Consider the following 17,131-nt stretch of genomic DNA (forward strand, 5'->3'; position numbering starts at 1 on the left):
CTTGAGGACTATAAAAGGAATGATATGGTCTTAGCCTCAACCACCATTTCACAGAGAAAGACACCCTAAGACAGCAATTCCATCGTTCAAAGCTTGTGTGTCTGTTTGGGCTAAAAAGTGTCTTGGTGTGGTAGTGGAGAAGAAGAGGAAGTTCTTGTGGAGGCTAGAAGTTGGAGTACAAGCTTGGATCAGAGTTCTATAGAGGGTAGAGCTTCACTTGGAGGTAAAATCTCAAAGCTTTCCTTATCATTTTTGTTTTGAGTTTGATGGACCAACTTTTAGGGTTTTGGGTCCCAAAATGGAGACTTTTTGAGCAAATGGCCTCCATAAGCATAGATCTGCCTTATTTCAGTGTAATATGCATTGTGGATTCATAAAAATCCAATCTCGGATGTCAAGATTAAGTCATGCATGAGATTAGGGCTTAATGGGGGGGGGGGGAATATGTTATATGTTTGAAGTGGTTGGTGACCTTTATAGCCATGCAAGGCTTAAAGGTTTCGACTTTATGACTTAGGAGGCAGTAGAGAGCCGAGATCTGTGATTTGAGCCCATGACTTAACCTATTCAAACCAAAAATGAAGAAACGATAAATCTGGGACTTACGTTGGGCGTAATCCCAGTATGCGCTGCGTAGGGGGGCGAGTTTCCTGACACTGGATAATCGCGGAGTACACCCCGCGTACAGATATGGTACGCGTCGTGTACCACCCTGTAGTTGACTTTCGTTGCATTTTAGGGTTGGTCAACATTTGGACTTTTGGGACTATTAATGGGTAAAATGTTTTTAGCCTTCTGAGAGGAAATAGGAAGGGATTAGTCTAGCCTTGAGAGTCGTTAATGATTTGAAACAATTACCTTATGTGATTAGGCGAGAATAGGTTGTTGATTCAAGATTCAGGAATTTGAGCACGTGAGTTAGTAGACATCAGACGAGGTGAGTCTTCTCACTATACTGTACCTAGAGTGGTACCTATGTATGACCGGAAGGTCTTATATGCTATGAGATGTGTGTGCTGCATGTTGTTATAAGATATGGATGTGTTATGTATGTTATGAATGCTATGGACCGGAAGGTCATTATGATATGGACTGGAAGGTCAAGGTGATATGGACCGGAAGGTCAATACGGGTAGGAGAGAAAGGTCTACCATGGTTGTGGGAGGGAAGTCCTCTGAGACACAATGACCAGAAGGTCTTATATCCTTGAGTGGCGTATGTGTGTATGTAGTATTTTGGGGAACTCACTAAGCATTTATGCTTACAGTTGTTGTGTTACGTGTTTCAGGTACTAGCGAGGATCGCGGGAAGGCATCGGCATGATCCGTACACACTTATGTTTTGTGATCTTTGGATATGTTTTGTTTGATAACAATTGTTGAACATGAGATTTAAGAATGTTTAAATGAAACTCATGTTGTTTAAAAAATGAAAAATTGTTTTGAAAACTTACGTCATTACAAGTTGGTATCAAAGACTTGGTTTAAGGGATTCGGATGCACTTTCGGGTGTATTTGAACTCAAAGTGAGGATTTGAGAAAGTTTTTCATAAAATAAACAATTTTTCTAAAAAGTAAAAGAAATTGGGAAAAACAGAAGGAAGCAGTGTGTACGACTAGCCAGCGCCCGAACGGTGATTTCCCAAAATACCCTAACATTATGTGTTACGAGTTATGTTATGATGTGTTACGCATGCTAGAGTAGGCTAGGTATTCATATTAGGACTAGAGTAGCCTGATTTGTGATGCCTTAGCCTGGGAAGATTGCTGCTACTATGAGGTGCTTGAGGGTGAGTAGGTAGCAATGAGGAGCTTATGAGAGGTCTACCGAAGGGTAGCCTATGCTAGTGAGATGTAGAGTACTTGTGATCTAGGATCCAAGGAGGAGGAATTGGGGTGAATACTAATGCGGTGCGGATGGTAGTATAGGGCCCGTACTACTGAAGGCACAGGATCAGTGCGCAGTCCAAGTAAAAATCCTTAGGGTACTAGGGAACAAGTAGGCTTGAGTGATCGAGTGCGAGTATACTCGAGCGAGTCTCTAATATTTTATGTTTGTATGTCAGAGACATCACGGTTGGGACAGGCCACAGACCTGAGACGAGCGGCGTGAGTGACGAGGAGCTTCGTCAGATGATCCACGATGAGGTGGCTGCGGCGATCCGAGCCGAGATTCCGGAGATGTTTGGGTCTATCAAGACCACATTGATTGAGACCTTTGATGAGCGGTACGCAACGGTTACTGAGGTTGCGGCTACTGCAGCTACTGCAGTTGTTTCTGCTGCTAGACCTCAGGGGGGTGACTCGATGTTGTTCCAGGAGTTCAGCAACACGAAGCCACCAGAGTTTGATGGGACGCAGAATCCGATTGCTGCGATGAGATGGATTTCTGATATCGAGGGATGCTTCTACACCTGTTCGTGTCCGGAGCATTTGAGGGTTCGGTTTGCACTGAACCAGCTTCACTTGGGAGCGAAGGACTGGTGGAAGTTTGTGACTGCAAACTTCACTCTTGTAGAGATTTCGGAGGTGACCTGGGAGAGGTTCATCATCATGTTCAAAGATGAGTACGTTCCCCCGGTGGAGAGGGAACAGTTGGCATAGGAGTTTTTGTCCCTCAAGCAGGGGATGGAGTCGGTGACTGTGATTACACGGATGTTCCATGAGAGGGTGTTGTTTTGCCCTGAGCACGTGTCATCTGAGCAGGCACGCATGAGTCGGTACTTGAGCATTTTGAGGAGGGATACCAGGGAGTTCGTGGTGAACTCGTCATATCGGACATTTGCTGAGCTCCAGAAAAATGCCCAGAAGAGTGAGATCGACCTGGAGACTCAGGCTCGTGAAGAGGCCGAGTCTCGGAGGAAGGACCGACGACCGGTATAGTCTTAACCAGCAGCCAAGCGGGCAAAGCCCACCGATTCGAGATCTGAAGGCCAGAAGGGCCGCACTTGTGGGAAGTGCGGCAAGGGACATGATGGGGTTTATCGATCAGGTGCTTGCTACAAATGTGGCAAGGAGGGGCACATAGCCAAGGATTGCCCCAAGGGTTTCATGGTTTGCTTTCATTGCAACCAAACCGGACATCGGAATGCCGAGTCTCCGCAGCTGCGGGGGACAGCGCAGGGAGCACCAAAGGGATCTGCCCCTGCTATCGTGCGAGCTACTGAGGTTCGGCCGATGAAGGCCGAGGAACCGAAGGCTCGCGGGAGAGCCTTCGAGTTGACAGCAGAGGAGGTCCGCGAAGTACCCGATGTCGTGGCTGATATGTATTCTTTCATTTATTTATGTTGATTTTGAGATATTGTGCTTATATTATGATATGCGTAGGTACCTTTCTTGTGAGTTATGTACCTGCTTTGGTGTTATTTGACTCGGGTGCGAGTCGGTAATTTGTGTCGTTAGCGTTTAGTCAGCACATCAGTATCTAGCGGGAGGCGTTGAATCGACCTCTATGAGTTTCCATAGCTGAAGAGCGAGCAATGTATGCTACAAATGTGATTCGGGGATGTGTACTCTAGATCTTCGGTGTTGAGTTCCCGATAGATCTAGTCCCAATTGCGATGGGGGACGTGTGTGTCATAGTAGGCATGGATTGGTTGAGCCGATTTGGGGTTGTTATAGACTTCAAGCGACAATTGGTGACGATACGAGACCCTAGTGGGGGATTACTTACGGTGTATGGAGAGGGTACCCATTCTGGGTCAGCATTTTGTTCGGCTGCTAGAGCGAGGCGGAGCCTACAATAGGGCAGTAGCGGGTTTGTGGCTTATGTGATGGATTCACGGGTGGCTGCAGAGGGGTCGGGTTTGGTTAGTGATGTGCCGATAGTCCGTGAGTTCCCGGATGTTTTGCCCGAAGAATTGTCGGGTGTGCCTCCCGTGAGGCAAGTAGAGTTTCGTATCAATTTGGTTTCGGGAGCGGTGCCTATCGCTAAGACGCCCTATCACCTTGCACCACCAGAGATGCTGGAGTTATCCTCACAGCTTCAGGAGTTGTTGGGGAAAGGATTTATCAGACCGAGTAGCTCACCTTGTGGAGCGCCGATCCTTTTTTTCAAGAAAAAGGATGGTTCACATCAGATGTGCATTGATTATCAGGAGTTGAAAAAGTTGACGGTCAAGAACCGTTACCCCTTACCGAGGATCGATGATCTGTTCGATCAGTTGCAGGGAGCGTCTTGGTTCTCCAAGATTGATTTGAGGTCGGGATATCATCAGACGAGAGTGCAAGATGAGGATATCCAGAAGACAGCATTCAGGACTTGTTATGGGCATTACGAGTTCGTGGTGATGCCTTTTGGGCTCACCAATACACCGGTGGCGTTCATGGATCTCATGAACAGGGTGTGCAGGCCGATGTTGGATCGTTCGGTGATCGTGTTCATCGATGACATATTGGTGTATTCGAGATCCAGAGAGCAGCATGAGGAACATTTAAGGGAGATCCTTAGAGTTTTGAGATCGTAGAAGCTTTACACCAAATTCTCCAAATGTGATTTCTGGTTACGAGAGGTCTAGTTCTTGGGACATCTCGTCAACCAGAATGGGATATTGTTCTATTCGGCCAAGATTGAGGCTGTGATGAGTTGGGAGGTGTCGAGATCCCCCACCGAGATCACGAGTTTTCTGGGGTTGGCTGGCTATTATCGGAGATTTATCAAGGATTTCTCCAAGATTGATGTTTTTCTCACCAGGTTGACCTGGAAGGGCATGGCTTTTAGTTGGGGTCCTGAGCAGCAGGCCTCGTTTGATCAAGCCGGCTCATTATAAAACAATATCAAAGTATAATCCCAAATATCTCATATGCGGAAAACCATAGTGTGATGCGCTGCAATCAAGCCGGCTCATTTCCTTTGAAAACGAGTAACTGAAACCAAAACTGTAAACCATAAGCACGAAGCTTAGTGAGTTCCCCCATCATACCACATACCATACAATCACATAGCATACATACTGCCAGGCAATTTTGGGGTGCCCAACCTACCCGGTCTGGCCATTCTGGGGTGCCGACCTACCCATGTCAAGCGATTTTGGGGTGTTGACAACCCATGTCAAGCCATTCTAAGGTGCTGACCTACCCATGTCAAGCCATTATGGGGTGCTGACCTACCCATGTCAAGCCATTATGGGGTGCTGACCTACCCGTTGGTCCTAACAACCGACCTTTAGGGACTATTACACCCCCTACTACTACTACCACACATATCATATCATAATCATATTGTCAAGCATATATGGGATGCCCGACCTACCCTTCGGTACTTACGACCGAGATACGAGGACTATTTCACCTCCTACTACTACCACATAATATCATATCATAAACATATTGTCAAACATATCTGGGGTGCTCGACCTACCCTTCGGTACTAACAACCGAACTTGGGGACTATTCCCCTCTTACTACCACTATCACATATAATATATCATCCTAGCACATAAACATATAAGGTTGTAGCAAACCTAGATGAATATCACAAAGACAATCATCTAACATACAACTTCTACTGGTGGGCTGGTATTGTGGCGGTAGACCCACCGACACTGGAAGGTAACTCACCTCACACTGCTGAAGTCCCATAGACACAATCCCACACTGCTGAAGTCCCGCATACTCAACCCCAGCTACTGGATGACAGATTCTCGAACTGTCAATAACAAACATCACCCAATTAATAATTGGGTTCCACTACATAATCATAAGTATGTTCTTGGGTCATTACTACATTACCCCATGCTTTGCTTTATTCAAGCCCAAGGCCCACTCCATAGGCCCAAAAGTCAACTATGAGTCACAACCCAACATATGGCCCAATTTTCCAAATTGGGCCCAAATCTTTACAAGTTCTTACCATAAGGCCCAACCTCATATAATCATTAAGGCCCAAACGATGCCAAATTTTCCAAATTGGTCCTAACTCCTCATATAGGCCTTACCTCGCAACCCATTAATTATTCTAGTCCATTTGCTTAACTTTGGATGGCCCATTAATAACGCAATCATCAAGGCCTAATAGAAGGCCCAATAATAAACCCAAGTAATATTAGGGTTTCACATAAAATGATGATTATGGTTTCATTGCATTTGGGTTTTCCAAACCCTAATTAGGGTTCCCAACCCAAATACTAGCCTATTTATCAATTTGTTGGGCTTTTAGGTCAATTAGGGCTTTATTGGACCTATTAGGCCCACTAGAATATCATTAAGTCCACTAGGGTTTTATTTGGGTCAACTAGGTTCCATTAGAGCTTATAAGGCCCATTAGGGTTTCAAGCACCCTAAACGTATCAAACTTAACGAGGCAAGCACAACGCCACCCGAAACGGCAACCGGTGGTGGTGATAGGATTTTCTTTACTATTCCAATTAATACAAAAATTACAACAAAATAACTAAACCGCACACGCACACACACACTAGGCTAAACATATACACACACTAATCTGGTGGCCGGAATGACATGTGGTGGCAGTGGGGGTTCTCGATGGCAGCCACCACTTCTCGGTGGTGGCAGTGGTCTCTTTGGCTTCCAACACATAGCAACACAACACACATCCACGAGTACACCTACAGCCACCTCCCATGGTAGCTGGTAGCGGCAGAATAAGTCAGAAGCACACGACGGCAACAGCAGTGAACAACAGCTCTGTGGCGGCGGTAGCAGCGATCTAGGGCAACAACATCGACCACTGTCTCGGTTTTCACTCTTTTCATCGGGTTCACACAATCGAAGGTCTACGATGGCGTCACGGAGGCGGCGGCTAGAGGCAACATAAGAAGAAGTTGTGAAGGGACGGTGGCGGCTGGTGTTGATGTCAGAATCGCCACAACAATTTCGTGAAGGTGGTTTCGGTGGTTACCGGTCCCAATCGTGGTGGTGCAATGCCAAAAGTGAAGTAAGAAGTGACGGTTAGCGATGACAGTGGCTCAGCAGCACAACGGCGGCTTGGTGGTCGGAGGAATAAGGGTGGCCGATGGGGGGCATAAAGGGTGACGGCTGGAAGGGTTTTTGTTAGGGTTAGTGTTAGTATGGGTTATATACTCGTTCCCTAGGAAGGTTAATACCATAATGGTAGAAATAGTCCCTACTGTCCAAAATTATTTTTGATTTTGCTCCCATAATTACCCTTTAGACCCCGACTCCTAAAATTCTTTACAAACTAATTTGTGAATTACATTTTAACCCTCTAAACTTCCAATTATTTACTTTAGGGTGACCATTCGTCCATTAATTTATTTATTTATCTATTAAATAAACAGGGTGTTACAGATGCGGATACACAATACAAGGGTAATGATTTAGATCTTGTAGGTATTGTGTTTGCTTTGAAGATATAGATGCACTACCTTTACAGGACGAAGTGCAAACTCTACACATATCATAAAATTCTACATCATGTGGTTGCACGAGAAAGAATTGCATATGAGGAAAAAATGTGAAATAATTCACCTTGTCAGAAAATTAATGTGGTGGCTAACGCCTTGACCCAAAAATACAAGAAAAGCTAATCAAAGGAAAGTCAATATGAATTGAACTGGTTTCAAGCCTCACTAAAAGGATTAAGGATGCATAAATTGGTGCATTGAAGAATGATGTGATCAAGATAAAAAAAAAATTATAACATCTTAAAATTTAAGATTAGGTTCTTAAATTAATAAATTAAATAAATGAAAGATGATTTATATAATTAAATCATTATGTAATAATCATATCATTAGCTGATATGAAGTTTAGAAAGTTAGAAGTGAAAATAATAACATTTCAAAAGTTAAAGAGGAAAAAGTATCAAGTTGGCAAAGTGCATTGACCAAAGGGTTGACTCAATGAGTGGATGTGACTACTGTAACACATTATTTTCGCCTTATAGTACAAACGATCAGTTACGTAAGTAAATTTTTTTGATAAAAGACTATTTAGGATAAATAGCCATGATAAAACCCGTAGTAATCGGAAAAGCCAACTCGTGCATATAAATAACACCTAAATCTGACTTCATAGGAGGAAGTTATGATTTTTAGAAGTTTCAGCACAACATCGTGTGACACAGAAACTGAAATTAAGATCGGTTGACTGTTAGGAAAAACAATCTAAACGAGAGTTGAAGATTTCGTCAATACCTATATGTCGATATAAACGGATATCGTAAGAGAGAGTTATGATTTTTATATGGACTTTAACAGTACAAGCCCATAGAAATATAACTTTAAAAATAACGTGAGAATTATCCGATGAATACAAAGAGCATCGATAGCTACGCATGGATATGTAGAACGTCGAAAACGGAGCTCCTATGAAGAAGTTACTTACAAAATCGACATTTTGCGCGGCGTACGAGGAGCACCCCGAGAGTACGCCACGCGCTTCTAAAAGTTGGCAATGCAAACCACAGAGAGCTTGACACATGGCAACATTAAGTAGGAGTGACGTTAACAAAAATGTGCGCACGATGTGCACCCTTATAGGCACGACACACATCTCATAAATCTACCTATAACCAACAACCCATACCCTCTTATTTCTCTCACAATCCTCTGAACTATCGCTTTCTCTCTCTGAATCGATTCTCCTATTGAGTTCGGTTTTCCCCTAAATTTTAGAAATAATTTGTGGAGCCTTGATTTGCCGAAGAGATAGAAGTGTGCGGGTCGAATTTCTGCCCGCGACTTTTCCAGTTTTTGCTTGAAATTCTTTGTATGTTAGGCTACACTTACTATGCTTTAATTGTAACTTATGTTTATATTTATAGTCGTTGTTATGAATATATAAATAAGATTTATCAGTAATTCCAGTTATATTGCTGATTGATCTACTTATGGGAGAGGTGTCTAGAATGGTCATGTTGGCTTGGTTGTTGGATTTCAGAAAGGCTATATGTTGAAATGGTCCTGCCTCCCAACAGTCCGGCCTGGCTGATCCTTATTTGATAGAACTCTCGGTATTCATCGGGAAAAGTGAAAGATCTTGCTTTCATTACCATATTGTCATAGGATTGATAAGTTATAGTATTATAGACTAATATTTGTTAGGCGTGTTATATGGCAGTTGGATTGCCATTGGAATCACCCGGATAGTTGTCAATCGTCTGAGTAACTATCCGGTTAATTTATATCACTATACTATGTATTACAATACATGTACATGTATGTTATGATAGAGAACTAGTAGAGTAGAGCTGATAGAATAGTCTCTATGTGCTTAAGTGTAAACTGGTAAAGTAGAAATTATATATGTGTCAGTAGAATCTAGAGAGCAATCTCTATGTGCATAATTTTCATAATTTAGTTAAGGGTGATGGTGGAACGACCAAAGTACGGGAGCCTATAGACCCACGTAGATTTAGTTAGGGTACAGGAGCCATTGTTCAAATACATGTTTATGTATTGCGGTATATGATATTTTGGGGAACTCACTAAGCTTCGTGTTTACCCAGTTGAATATAAATGTTTTTCAGGTACTTCATCGACTCGTGAGAAGGGCAAGGTTTGAATGTACATATGTGCGTTCACAACATGTTCCCTCATAATGTAATTATACTCTGATATATTTTAGTAAACAAAAATGAAAAATTCGGTTGAAAACCGGGACGTTACAACTACCAAATTTATAATGGGTGAGGAAGGACTTATTATGTCAAAACTTAAGTTAAAAACACAGATATTGAGGTTATGAGGGTTCTGGCCAAAATAACTAATATTGAGGGACTAAATTTGAAAATGTTGCGGAAATAAGATGCATCCATTTCCCTTCATTCATAAAAAAGAATTGGAGAGAAAGCTAAGGAACTCTCTTATGATGATTTTTTTTCTATTTTTCATCTAAGGATTGATACAAGACAAGATTTGAGCAATCAAGCAAAGGAAAGAGGAATCAAAAGCTTGCTAGGTATAATCTCTTATCCCTTGTTCTAAATTTCGAGTTCAATGTTTGGGGAAAAACTCCAATGTCGATTTGGCTTCAAATTATTATTAGGATTTGTTTTTCTAACCTCCCTTGAGTGGTTCCCATGGTTCTAACCTCAATCTAATCATCACATTGATGGATTTAATGATTTGGGTAAAATATCCATGAACCCTAGAAACCCCAAATTGGGGATATTTCAATTGATGATAAAATTAGATTGTATTCTCTAGCCTAGATGATATTTGATAGCAACAAATCCAGTTGGAATGCTCAAGTTCATCCATGACGGTAGAATGCTACATAAACATGGATTTTAGGTGGTTTTGGGAGAATTTGTGATAAAAACAATTAAACCCCCTTGTAGTTCAGAATATTTAGAGTAAAGGAAGTCCATAATCATGAATGGATACTATTTTAGTGATTTGAATGCAAAACCATGAAGACTTGAATTATCTTTAGTTAAAATTATGGAATATTTGGCCATAAAGGTATTTTGGAAAGTTTAAGGATACCTACATGATGATTGACATATTATAAGTGAATGACATTCATTAATATGAATTGACACTCTAGAGATGATATTGGAACATAAACATGAAGGGATGCTAGTGAAGTTCTAGATCTAGTGATTGTTTTGGTCCAAAAGGCAATTCGGGAAACATAGAATGGAATTGAGGATTACATAGTTAGTTTATCTACTTATAATTAGATTAATGGTGGTTTTATATGCTTAGAAACTTTCACATGGGTATTCAGTTAGTTAGGAACAAACTATGTGAGATTTAGAATGTGAAATTAGAAACTAGACTAGCCAAACCTTCATTTAAAGCTTGAGGATCATCATATCCTTGAAGGTTTCAGTGAGCACTTAATGAATTAAGTGAAGTGTTTTAGCATGATAAAATACCTCTTAATCATGTGTGAGAAACAATACAGATGGTACAAAGCGAATTGGAAAGGGCCTTCAAGAACTATGTATAGTAGGATATTAAAAGAAGCAAAAATGTGTGCAACACCATTCATTCGGGCTTAGTAGATTTGGTTGTTTGAAAATTTAAAGATTTCTAACTTCTTCGTTAAGAGTCTGTTTGACCTAATTCCAATTGCATTAGTTAGAAATGGTTGAAAAACGATGTTTAGAAGAGTTTATAGTTTTTATGACCCTCAAGGGTATTTTGGTTATTTTGTTGACCTTCACTTACATTGTATAGGTGGTGTCTAAGGAGTGTTTACTCATGGATTTGAGCTCGAAAGGAGTAGCAATCTACATTGGTGACCTAGTTGAGTACGTGTTAGCATTTTCCCACTGTGGAGTACATTGCAAATTGATTTTATGATAATGAAAGATCAATGCTTTGATATATCAAATGTTTTGAAATGAATGTGTTAAATACTTTTGAGATGAATGTGTTAAATACTTTTGAGATGAATGTGTTAAATACTTTTGAAATGAATGTTTTGAAAGGATGTCTTGAGAGTAAAGAATGTTTTGAAAAGAAAGAATGTTTTAAAAGAACGAATGTTCTGATAACGTGTTCAAAATATTTTTGAAATATAGATGTTTTACCTTTGAAATGAGTATTTTGATACTAACACAAGAAATGTGTAAATTATGGAAAGTAATGATAAGAGACGAAAAGTGATACAAGAATATATTGGTCGAGCCATGATTTCCCCATAACGTGATATAGATGAATCTATTGGGGTGACGTTTCCCCTTCGCGAGATAGATGTCATGGGACTAAATTGTAAATTTTTAGAAAATAAAGGGATTTTTTTGCAGATTTCGTCAAAATTTTTATATAATATATAAACATAATTTTTACATATCTATATCTATTTTTACGTTTTTTTTGTATTTTGTATATTTTTATAAGTATATATTTATGTATTTTTATGTATTTTAAATGTATAAACGTATTTTTTACTTATTTATATGTATTTTTAACCATTTTACATATTTTTTATGTATTTTTATGTGTTATTTTTTATATATTATGTGTTTATATGTATTTTTATATATTTTTACGTATTTATGTATTTTTTTAAAGCTTTTTATATAGATGTTTATATATTTTAAGTGTATAAATGTATTTTTTACGTATTTATATCTATTTTTAAGTATTTTACATATCTTTTATGTATTATGTATTTATATATATTTTTAAAGTTTTTTATATAGATGTTTTTGTATATTTATGTATTTTAAATGTATAAACGTATTGTTTTACGTATTTATATGTATTTTTAAGTGCTTTACATATATATTTTTTTATGTTTTTTATGTATTATGTATTTATATATATTTTTGCATATTTATGTATTCTTTTAGTTTTCATATATAAATGTTTATGTATTTTTATGTACATTAAATGTTAAAGTGTATTATTTTTACATAAAAAATATATAAACACGTAAAAATAATACAATTAAACATTTAATATACATAAAAATACATAAAATTCTATATAAGAAAACTAAAAGAATACATAAATACCCAAAAATACATATAAATACGTAATACATAAAAAAAAAACACAAAAAATATGTAAAATAGTTTTAAAAATACATATAAATACGTAAAACAATACGTCTATACATTTAAAATACATAAATATACAAAAACATCTAAATAAAACACTTAAAAGAATACATAAATAGTAATACATAAAAATATGTAAAATACTAAAAAAAATAGATGTAAATACGTAAAAAATACGTTTATACATTTAAAATACATAAACATCTATATAAAAAGCTTAAAAAATACATAAATACGTAAAAATACATAATACACATAAATACATAATACATAAAAAATTACACATAAAAATACATAAAAAAAATATGTAAAATTGTTTAAAATACATATAAATAAGTAAAAAATAGGTTTATACATTTAAAATATATAAAAATACGTAAATATATACATATAAAAACATAATAAATACACAAATACGTAAAATTTAATATAGATATGTAAAAAAATATGTTTATACATTATATAAAAATTTTGACGAAATCTGCAAAAAAAGTCCTGTTATTTTCGAAAAAATAAAAATTTGGTCCCATGACCTGCTGAACAGGTCAAAAATGGCTAAAGTGAATAAATTAGCCGGTTTCTTGGGCTTTTCTATTCAAAATGTGAAAAAGTCAGGACTTTTTTATTCAAAAAATAAACTTTATGATTTTATTAAAAATTTGCCCAAAATATCAGGATTTTCTGGAAATATCCTCAAAAAGAATTAAGGACGAAATAAAACTTGACCATCTTATATCATTCTCCAACGGAAAGGAAATTTGAGAACCATCTAAATGGTTGAAGACATGCTAATAACGAAATTTGAGAACCATCTAAATGGTTGAAGACATGCTAGTAACTTTGAAGATCGACTTTGGTGGCAAGTGGGAAATTTGAGAACCATCTAAATGGTTGAAGACATGCTAATAACTTTGATGATTGACTTCGGTGGCAAGTGGGATGAACATTTACTCTACATGGAAATCTCTTACAATAATAACCACCATTCTAGTATTGATATACCACTATGTACTCAACGAGAGAAATCGAGAACCCGGTTGTGTTCGCTTGAACTGGGAGAGAGTAAACTCGTGGGCCCAAATATAGTTAAATTAACAAATGAAAAATAAAGGCGATCCAAAAAAATGTGAAGGTGGCCCACATATGCAAGCTTGAAAGAAGACTATTTGACTTTACGACCTGGTAATGTAGAAAGTATCACCTTGGAAAAGAGTGAAAGCGTTCGCAAAAGAGGGCGGTGTTCAAACCCATGAAAGCCTTCCACATCAGCATCGTGTGGCCCACGTAACATGTATTCACAACGAACTAAGTTAGAACAGGAACCGGTTGGAACCGAAGTGGTGTACCCATTTCAGTTTTCCGTTCGTAATTCCTATACATATGAATTCAGATTGGTATTTTATACATGAATTCACTTTATATATGACACGTTAGGAAGAGACTGATGCATCACTCTATATATGAATTCAGATTGCACTATCAATCGCTTTATTTACCCAAATATGACACAAATGAAGTACCAAACAATCCCATGCATGCTAATAGAAGTCCCAAACAGCACCTTGCATGTAAATGAATTACAATGTCACAAAACACCCCCTTGCATGTCAACAAAAGTATCAAACAACTCCTTTTTAATATTTTCTATGCGAAATCAGCCCCCGTGTTCGGTTTTTTTCGGTTCTAAACCTGAAACCGGTTCAAAATCAAAGATTTCCGATGCTCAACGGTTCCAAAACCGATTTACCCTATCTCGTACCTGGAACCGAACCGGAATAGCGGAACCGGTTCCTTTATACTGGTTCCGGAACCAAACACACCCCTCAGCTAACTATGAAAGTAGATTATACATTTTGCTGTTGATTAAGCTCTAAATTTATCTTAACTATAAACGTATAGCTTTTTAGAATAATCGTTAACTATTCTATTTTCATCTTTTTTCCAAAATACATAAACATGAAAATATTAGTTGCTGATTCGACTTGTGAGAGATTAAAAGACGTGTTAATTTATTTGAATGTTTCTTTCTTTCTTTCAAGTTTCAGTTTTGGAGCTAAAACTCATGTAAACTCAAAAACAAAGACTGCAACAGAGCTCCCTCTTTGAAGTATTGAAACGTGACCCGACCCGTTTAAAGAGATTCACCATATCTACCATTCTTGATTACCCCAATTAGTTCTTTTCATTTTCAGATCAAAAAGATGGTTGCCAACTTTCCATCGAAAGTATTTCATAAACCCTTCTTTCCCTCTAATAATTCTCAAAAATGGTTTTTGAGAGTTATCAAAGATCCCTCATGGATTTTCGAGTCTTCTTGATTCCATACTTCCTCTGTTCCATCATGTTCTTCCGCAATTTCTTCATCGAATCTTCAGGATTCCGCAAAATGTATCTCTTCTTCACCAAATTCTCATACTATTACCTTAATTTCACTCTCTAATCGGATTCCAATTAACTTTTGTTTCTTCAGACGTGGGTCGGTTATCAGATTACCGAATGGTGATTCCTATGGTCACCCCTTTGATCCTACTCGGGTCACCCAGATTTCATGGCGTCCAAGGTTTGATTCATCTCTTCATGTTCTTTGTTATGCGATTGCATCAACATCAGTTTAAAATTTGAAATCTGTACAGGGCGTTTCTGTATAGAAACTTTTTGACAGATGCAGAGTGCGATCATCTCATTGAATTGGTGCGTAATCGTTTCTACTTTCACTCTTTCAAATTCATTCACGATCTGGGAAATTTCTACTATAGAATTTGATATCGTGGCATTCACATGAATTTGGATAATCAGGCGAAGGATAAGCTGGAATTGTCCAAGGTTGCCGATAATGAATCTGGAGAGAGTGTAGCAAGTGAGATCAGAACTAGTTCAGGCATGTTTCTTAGGAAATCTCAGGTAAACTGATTCATTTTCATAATTAAACCTAAATATATGGAAAATTAATGAAGGATTATGAAGGATATGATGTTTGATCTTTGATTTGAAGGATAAAATTGTTGCTGGAATTGAATCAAGAATTTCTGCGTGGACATTTCTTCCTGTTGAAAATGGAGAAGCTATGCAAGTATTGCATTATGAATATGGTCAAAAATATGAGCCACATTGGGATTACTTCCATGATAAAGTCAACCAAGTAAAGGGAGGCCACAGGGTTGCCACTGTTCTTATGTATCTTTCTAATGTACGCAAGGGTGGTGAGACTGTCTTTCCAAGGTCAGAGGTATGAGTGTTTTTGGTTTGTATTTAAATTACTTTGTTGAAATTGGGTAGGTTTTTCAAAATATAATGTTGTTAGGAAGAAATGAAAGTAAAATAATAGAATAAGAAAAATAAATGAATGTACATTTTATATATTGTTTTAAACCCTTAAAAAAGTTTAGCATAAAATCATACATTACATAATTTCCACCCTCCAAAAGATGATTTCTAGATTTACAGCCCGAACCACCCAATAGATTTTATAGTCTCAGCTACATTTGTTTGCGATCTTTGTAGATAAAAGAATCTCAACCGAAAGCGGATGGAGATTGGTCTGAATGTGCGAAAAGGGGTTATGCTGGTAATTTTTTCTATCCCTTGAAACTTCTAATAAAAACACATAATTTAAATTTGAAATCAAAACACATTAATTATATACATAACACCCCATATTCAAATTTACAAACCAACCCAATAACCTCCCAATCAACTATCCATATGGGACCCATAACCTATTATTACAATACGTCAGGCCTACGTACCAAGATATTGTCAACTCTGGACAACCCAACATAAAGACTTTTTAGGAGGTCATTCATCTTAGTATTGTTCTCACCCTAACACATTTTGGAAATAGAGGTATCCACATGTTTATAAGAAATGTTAATTTGCAGTGAAACCGGAGAAAGGGGATGCATTGTTGTTCTTTAGTCTTTATCCAAATGCTACAATCGATGTATTAAGCTTACATGGGAGTTGCCCCGTGATAGAAGGCGAGAAATGGTCAGCAACAAAGTGGATCCATGTCAGGAACTTTGACAAGTCCGAGGATAACGCGAGTGATGGTTGTACAGATGAACATGAGAACTGCGGCAAGTGGGCGGCTGCTGGCGAATGTAATACGCATCGTGAATATATGATTGGATCTTCGGAAGGTTCCGGATATTGTAGGAAGAGTTGCAAAGTATGTTAGTAGATAAAATTTCTTGTGTGTTTATCATTGTGTGGCAATTTGGTGTAAAGGGAGTTGGTGTGTGTGATATAAGTTTAAGGGATATGTGAAAATAAATACCCATTTAAATATAGGCTAGTTCTTTTTACCATGTTCCTTGTAGCCTTATAGTGAATAAATACGCATTATGTATTTATTAAAATTTCAGGGTGTTAATTAGGTATTTCGGGTTTAGGTAGGTTGAAAATGAGCCGAGTCGAGCTTTAGCATAGCCAAATTCGGGTCGCCTCGATTCAAGCGTTATTGAACTGAGATCGGCTCGAGCTTGTAAAGAATTATACAAGCTTGGCTCGTTTTGTGTCTAACATACCTAAATAAACTTAAGCTTGATTCGAGCTCGTTAAAAAGTTCGTTTACTAATACCCTAAATCCCTAATTCCCCAAATATTTTTTTATTTTAATATATAAAAATAATAATAAATTATAGGGTAAATTACACGAATGGTTCATGTGGTTTTAGGTTATTTGGACACT

At 37.9% G+C, this 17,131-nt stretch overlaps 1 protein-coding gene across 2 annotated transcripts in view; it reads left to right on the plus strand.

The window, feature by feature from the left end:
* LOC145037191 (putative prolyl 4-hydroxylase 6) overlaps positions 1 to 16,785 on the plus strand; it is a 48,040-nt gene extending 31,255 nt beyond the window's left edge. For both annotated transcript variants that reach the window (XM_078985789.1, XM_078985790.1), the window contains exons 2-8: positions 14,487 to 14,829; positions 14,912 to 15,001; positions 15,075 to 15,132; positions 15,238 to 15,342; positions 15,434 to 15,667; positions 15,943 to 16,006; positions 16,320 to 16,785. In XM_078985789.1, coding sequence (XP_078841915.1) covers positions 14,708 to 14,829; positions 14,912 to 15,001; positions 15,075 to 15,132; positions 15,238 to 15,342; positions 15,434 to 15,667; positions 15,943 to 16,006; positions 16,320 to 16,618 — 972 coding nt within the window. In that variant the 5' untranslated portion in view covers positions 14,487 to 14,707 and the 3' untranslated portion in view covers positions 16,619 to 16,785. The remainder of the gene's footprint in view (positions 1 to 14,486; positions 14,830 to 14,911; positions 15,002 to 15,074; positions 15,133 to 15,237; positions 15,343 to 15,433; positions 15,668 to 15,942; positions 16,007 to 16,319) is intronic.
* Positions 16,786 to 17,131: the final 346 nt, after the last annotated feature.

This window comes from Lactuca saligna, chromosome 3 (assembly GCF_052625555.1).
Source record: "Lactuca saligna cultivar CGN05327 chromosome 3, ASM5262555v1, whole genome shotgun sequence".
In the NCBI taxonomy this organism is placed as follows: Eukaryota; Viridiplantae; Streptophyta; class Magnoliopsida; order Asterales; family Asteraceae; genus Lactuca; species Lactuca saligna.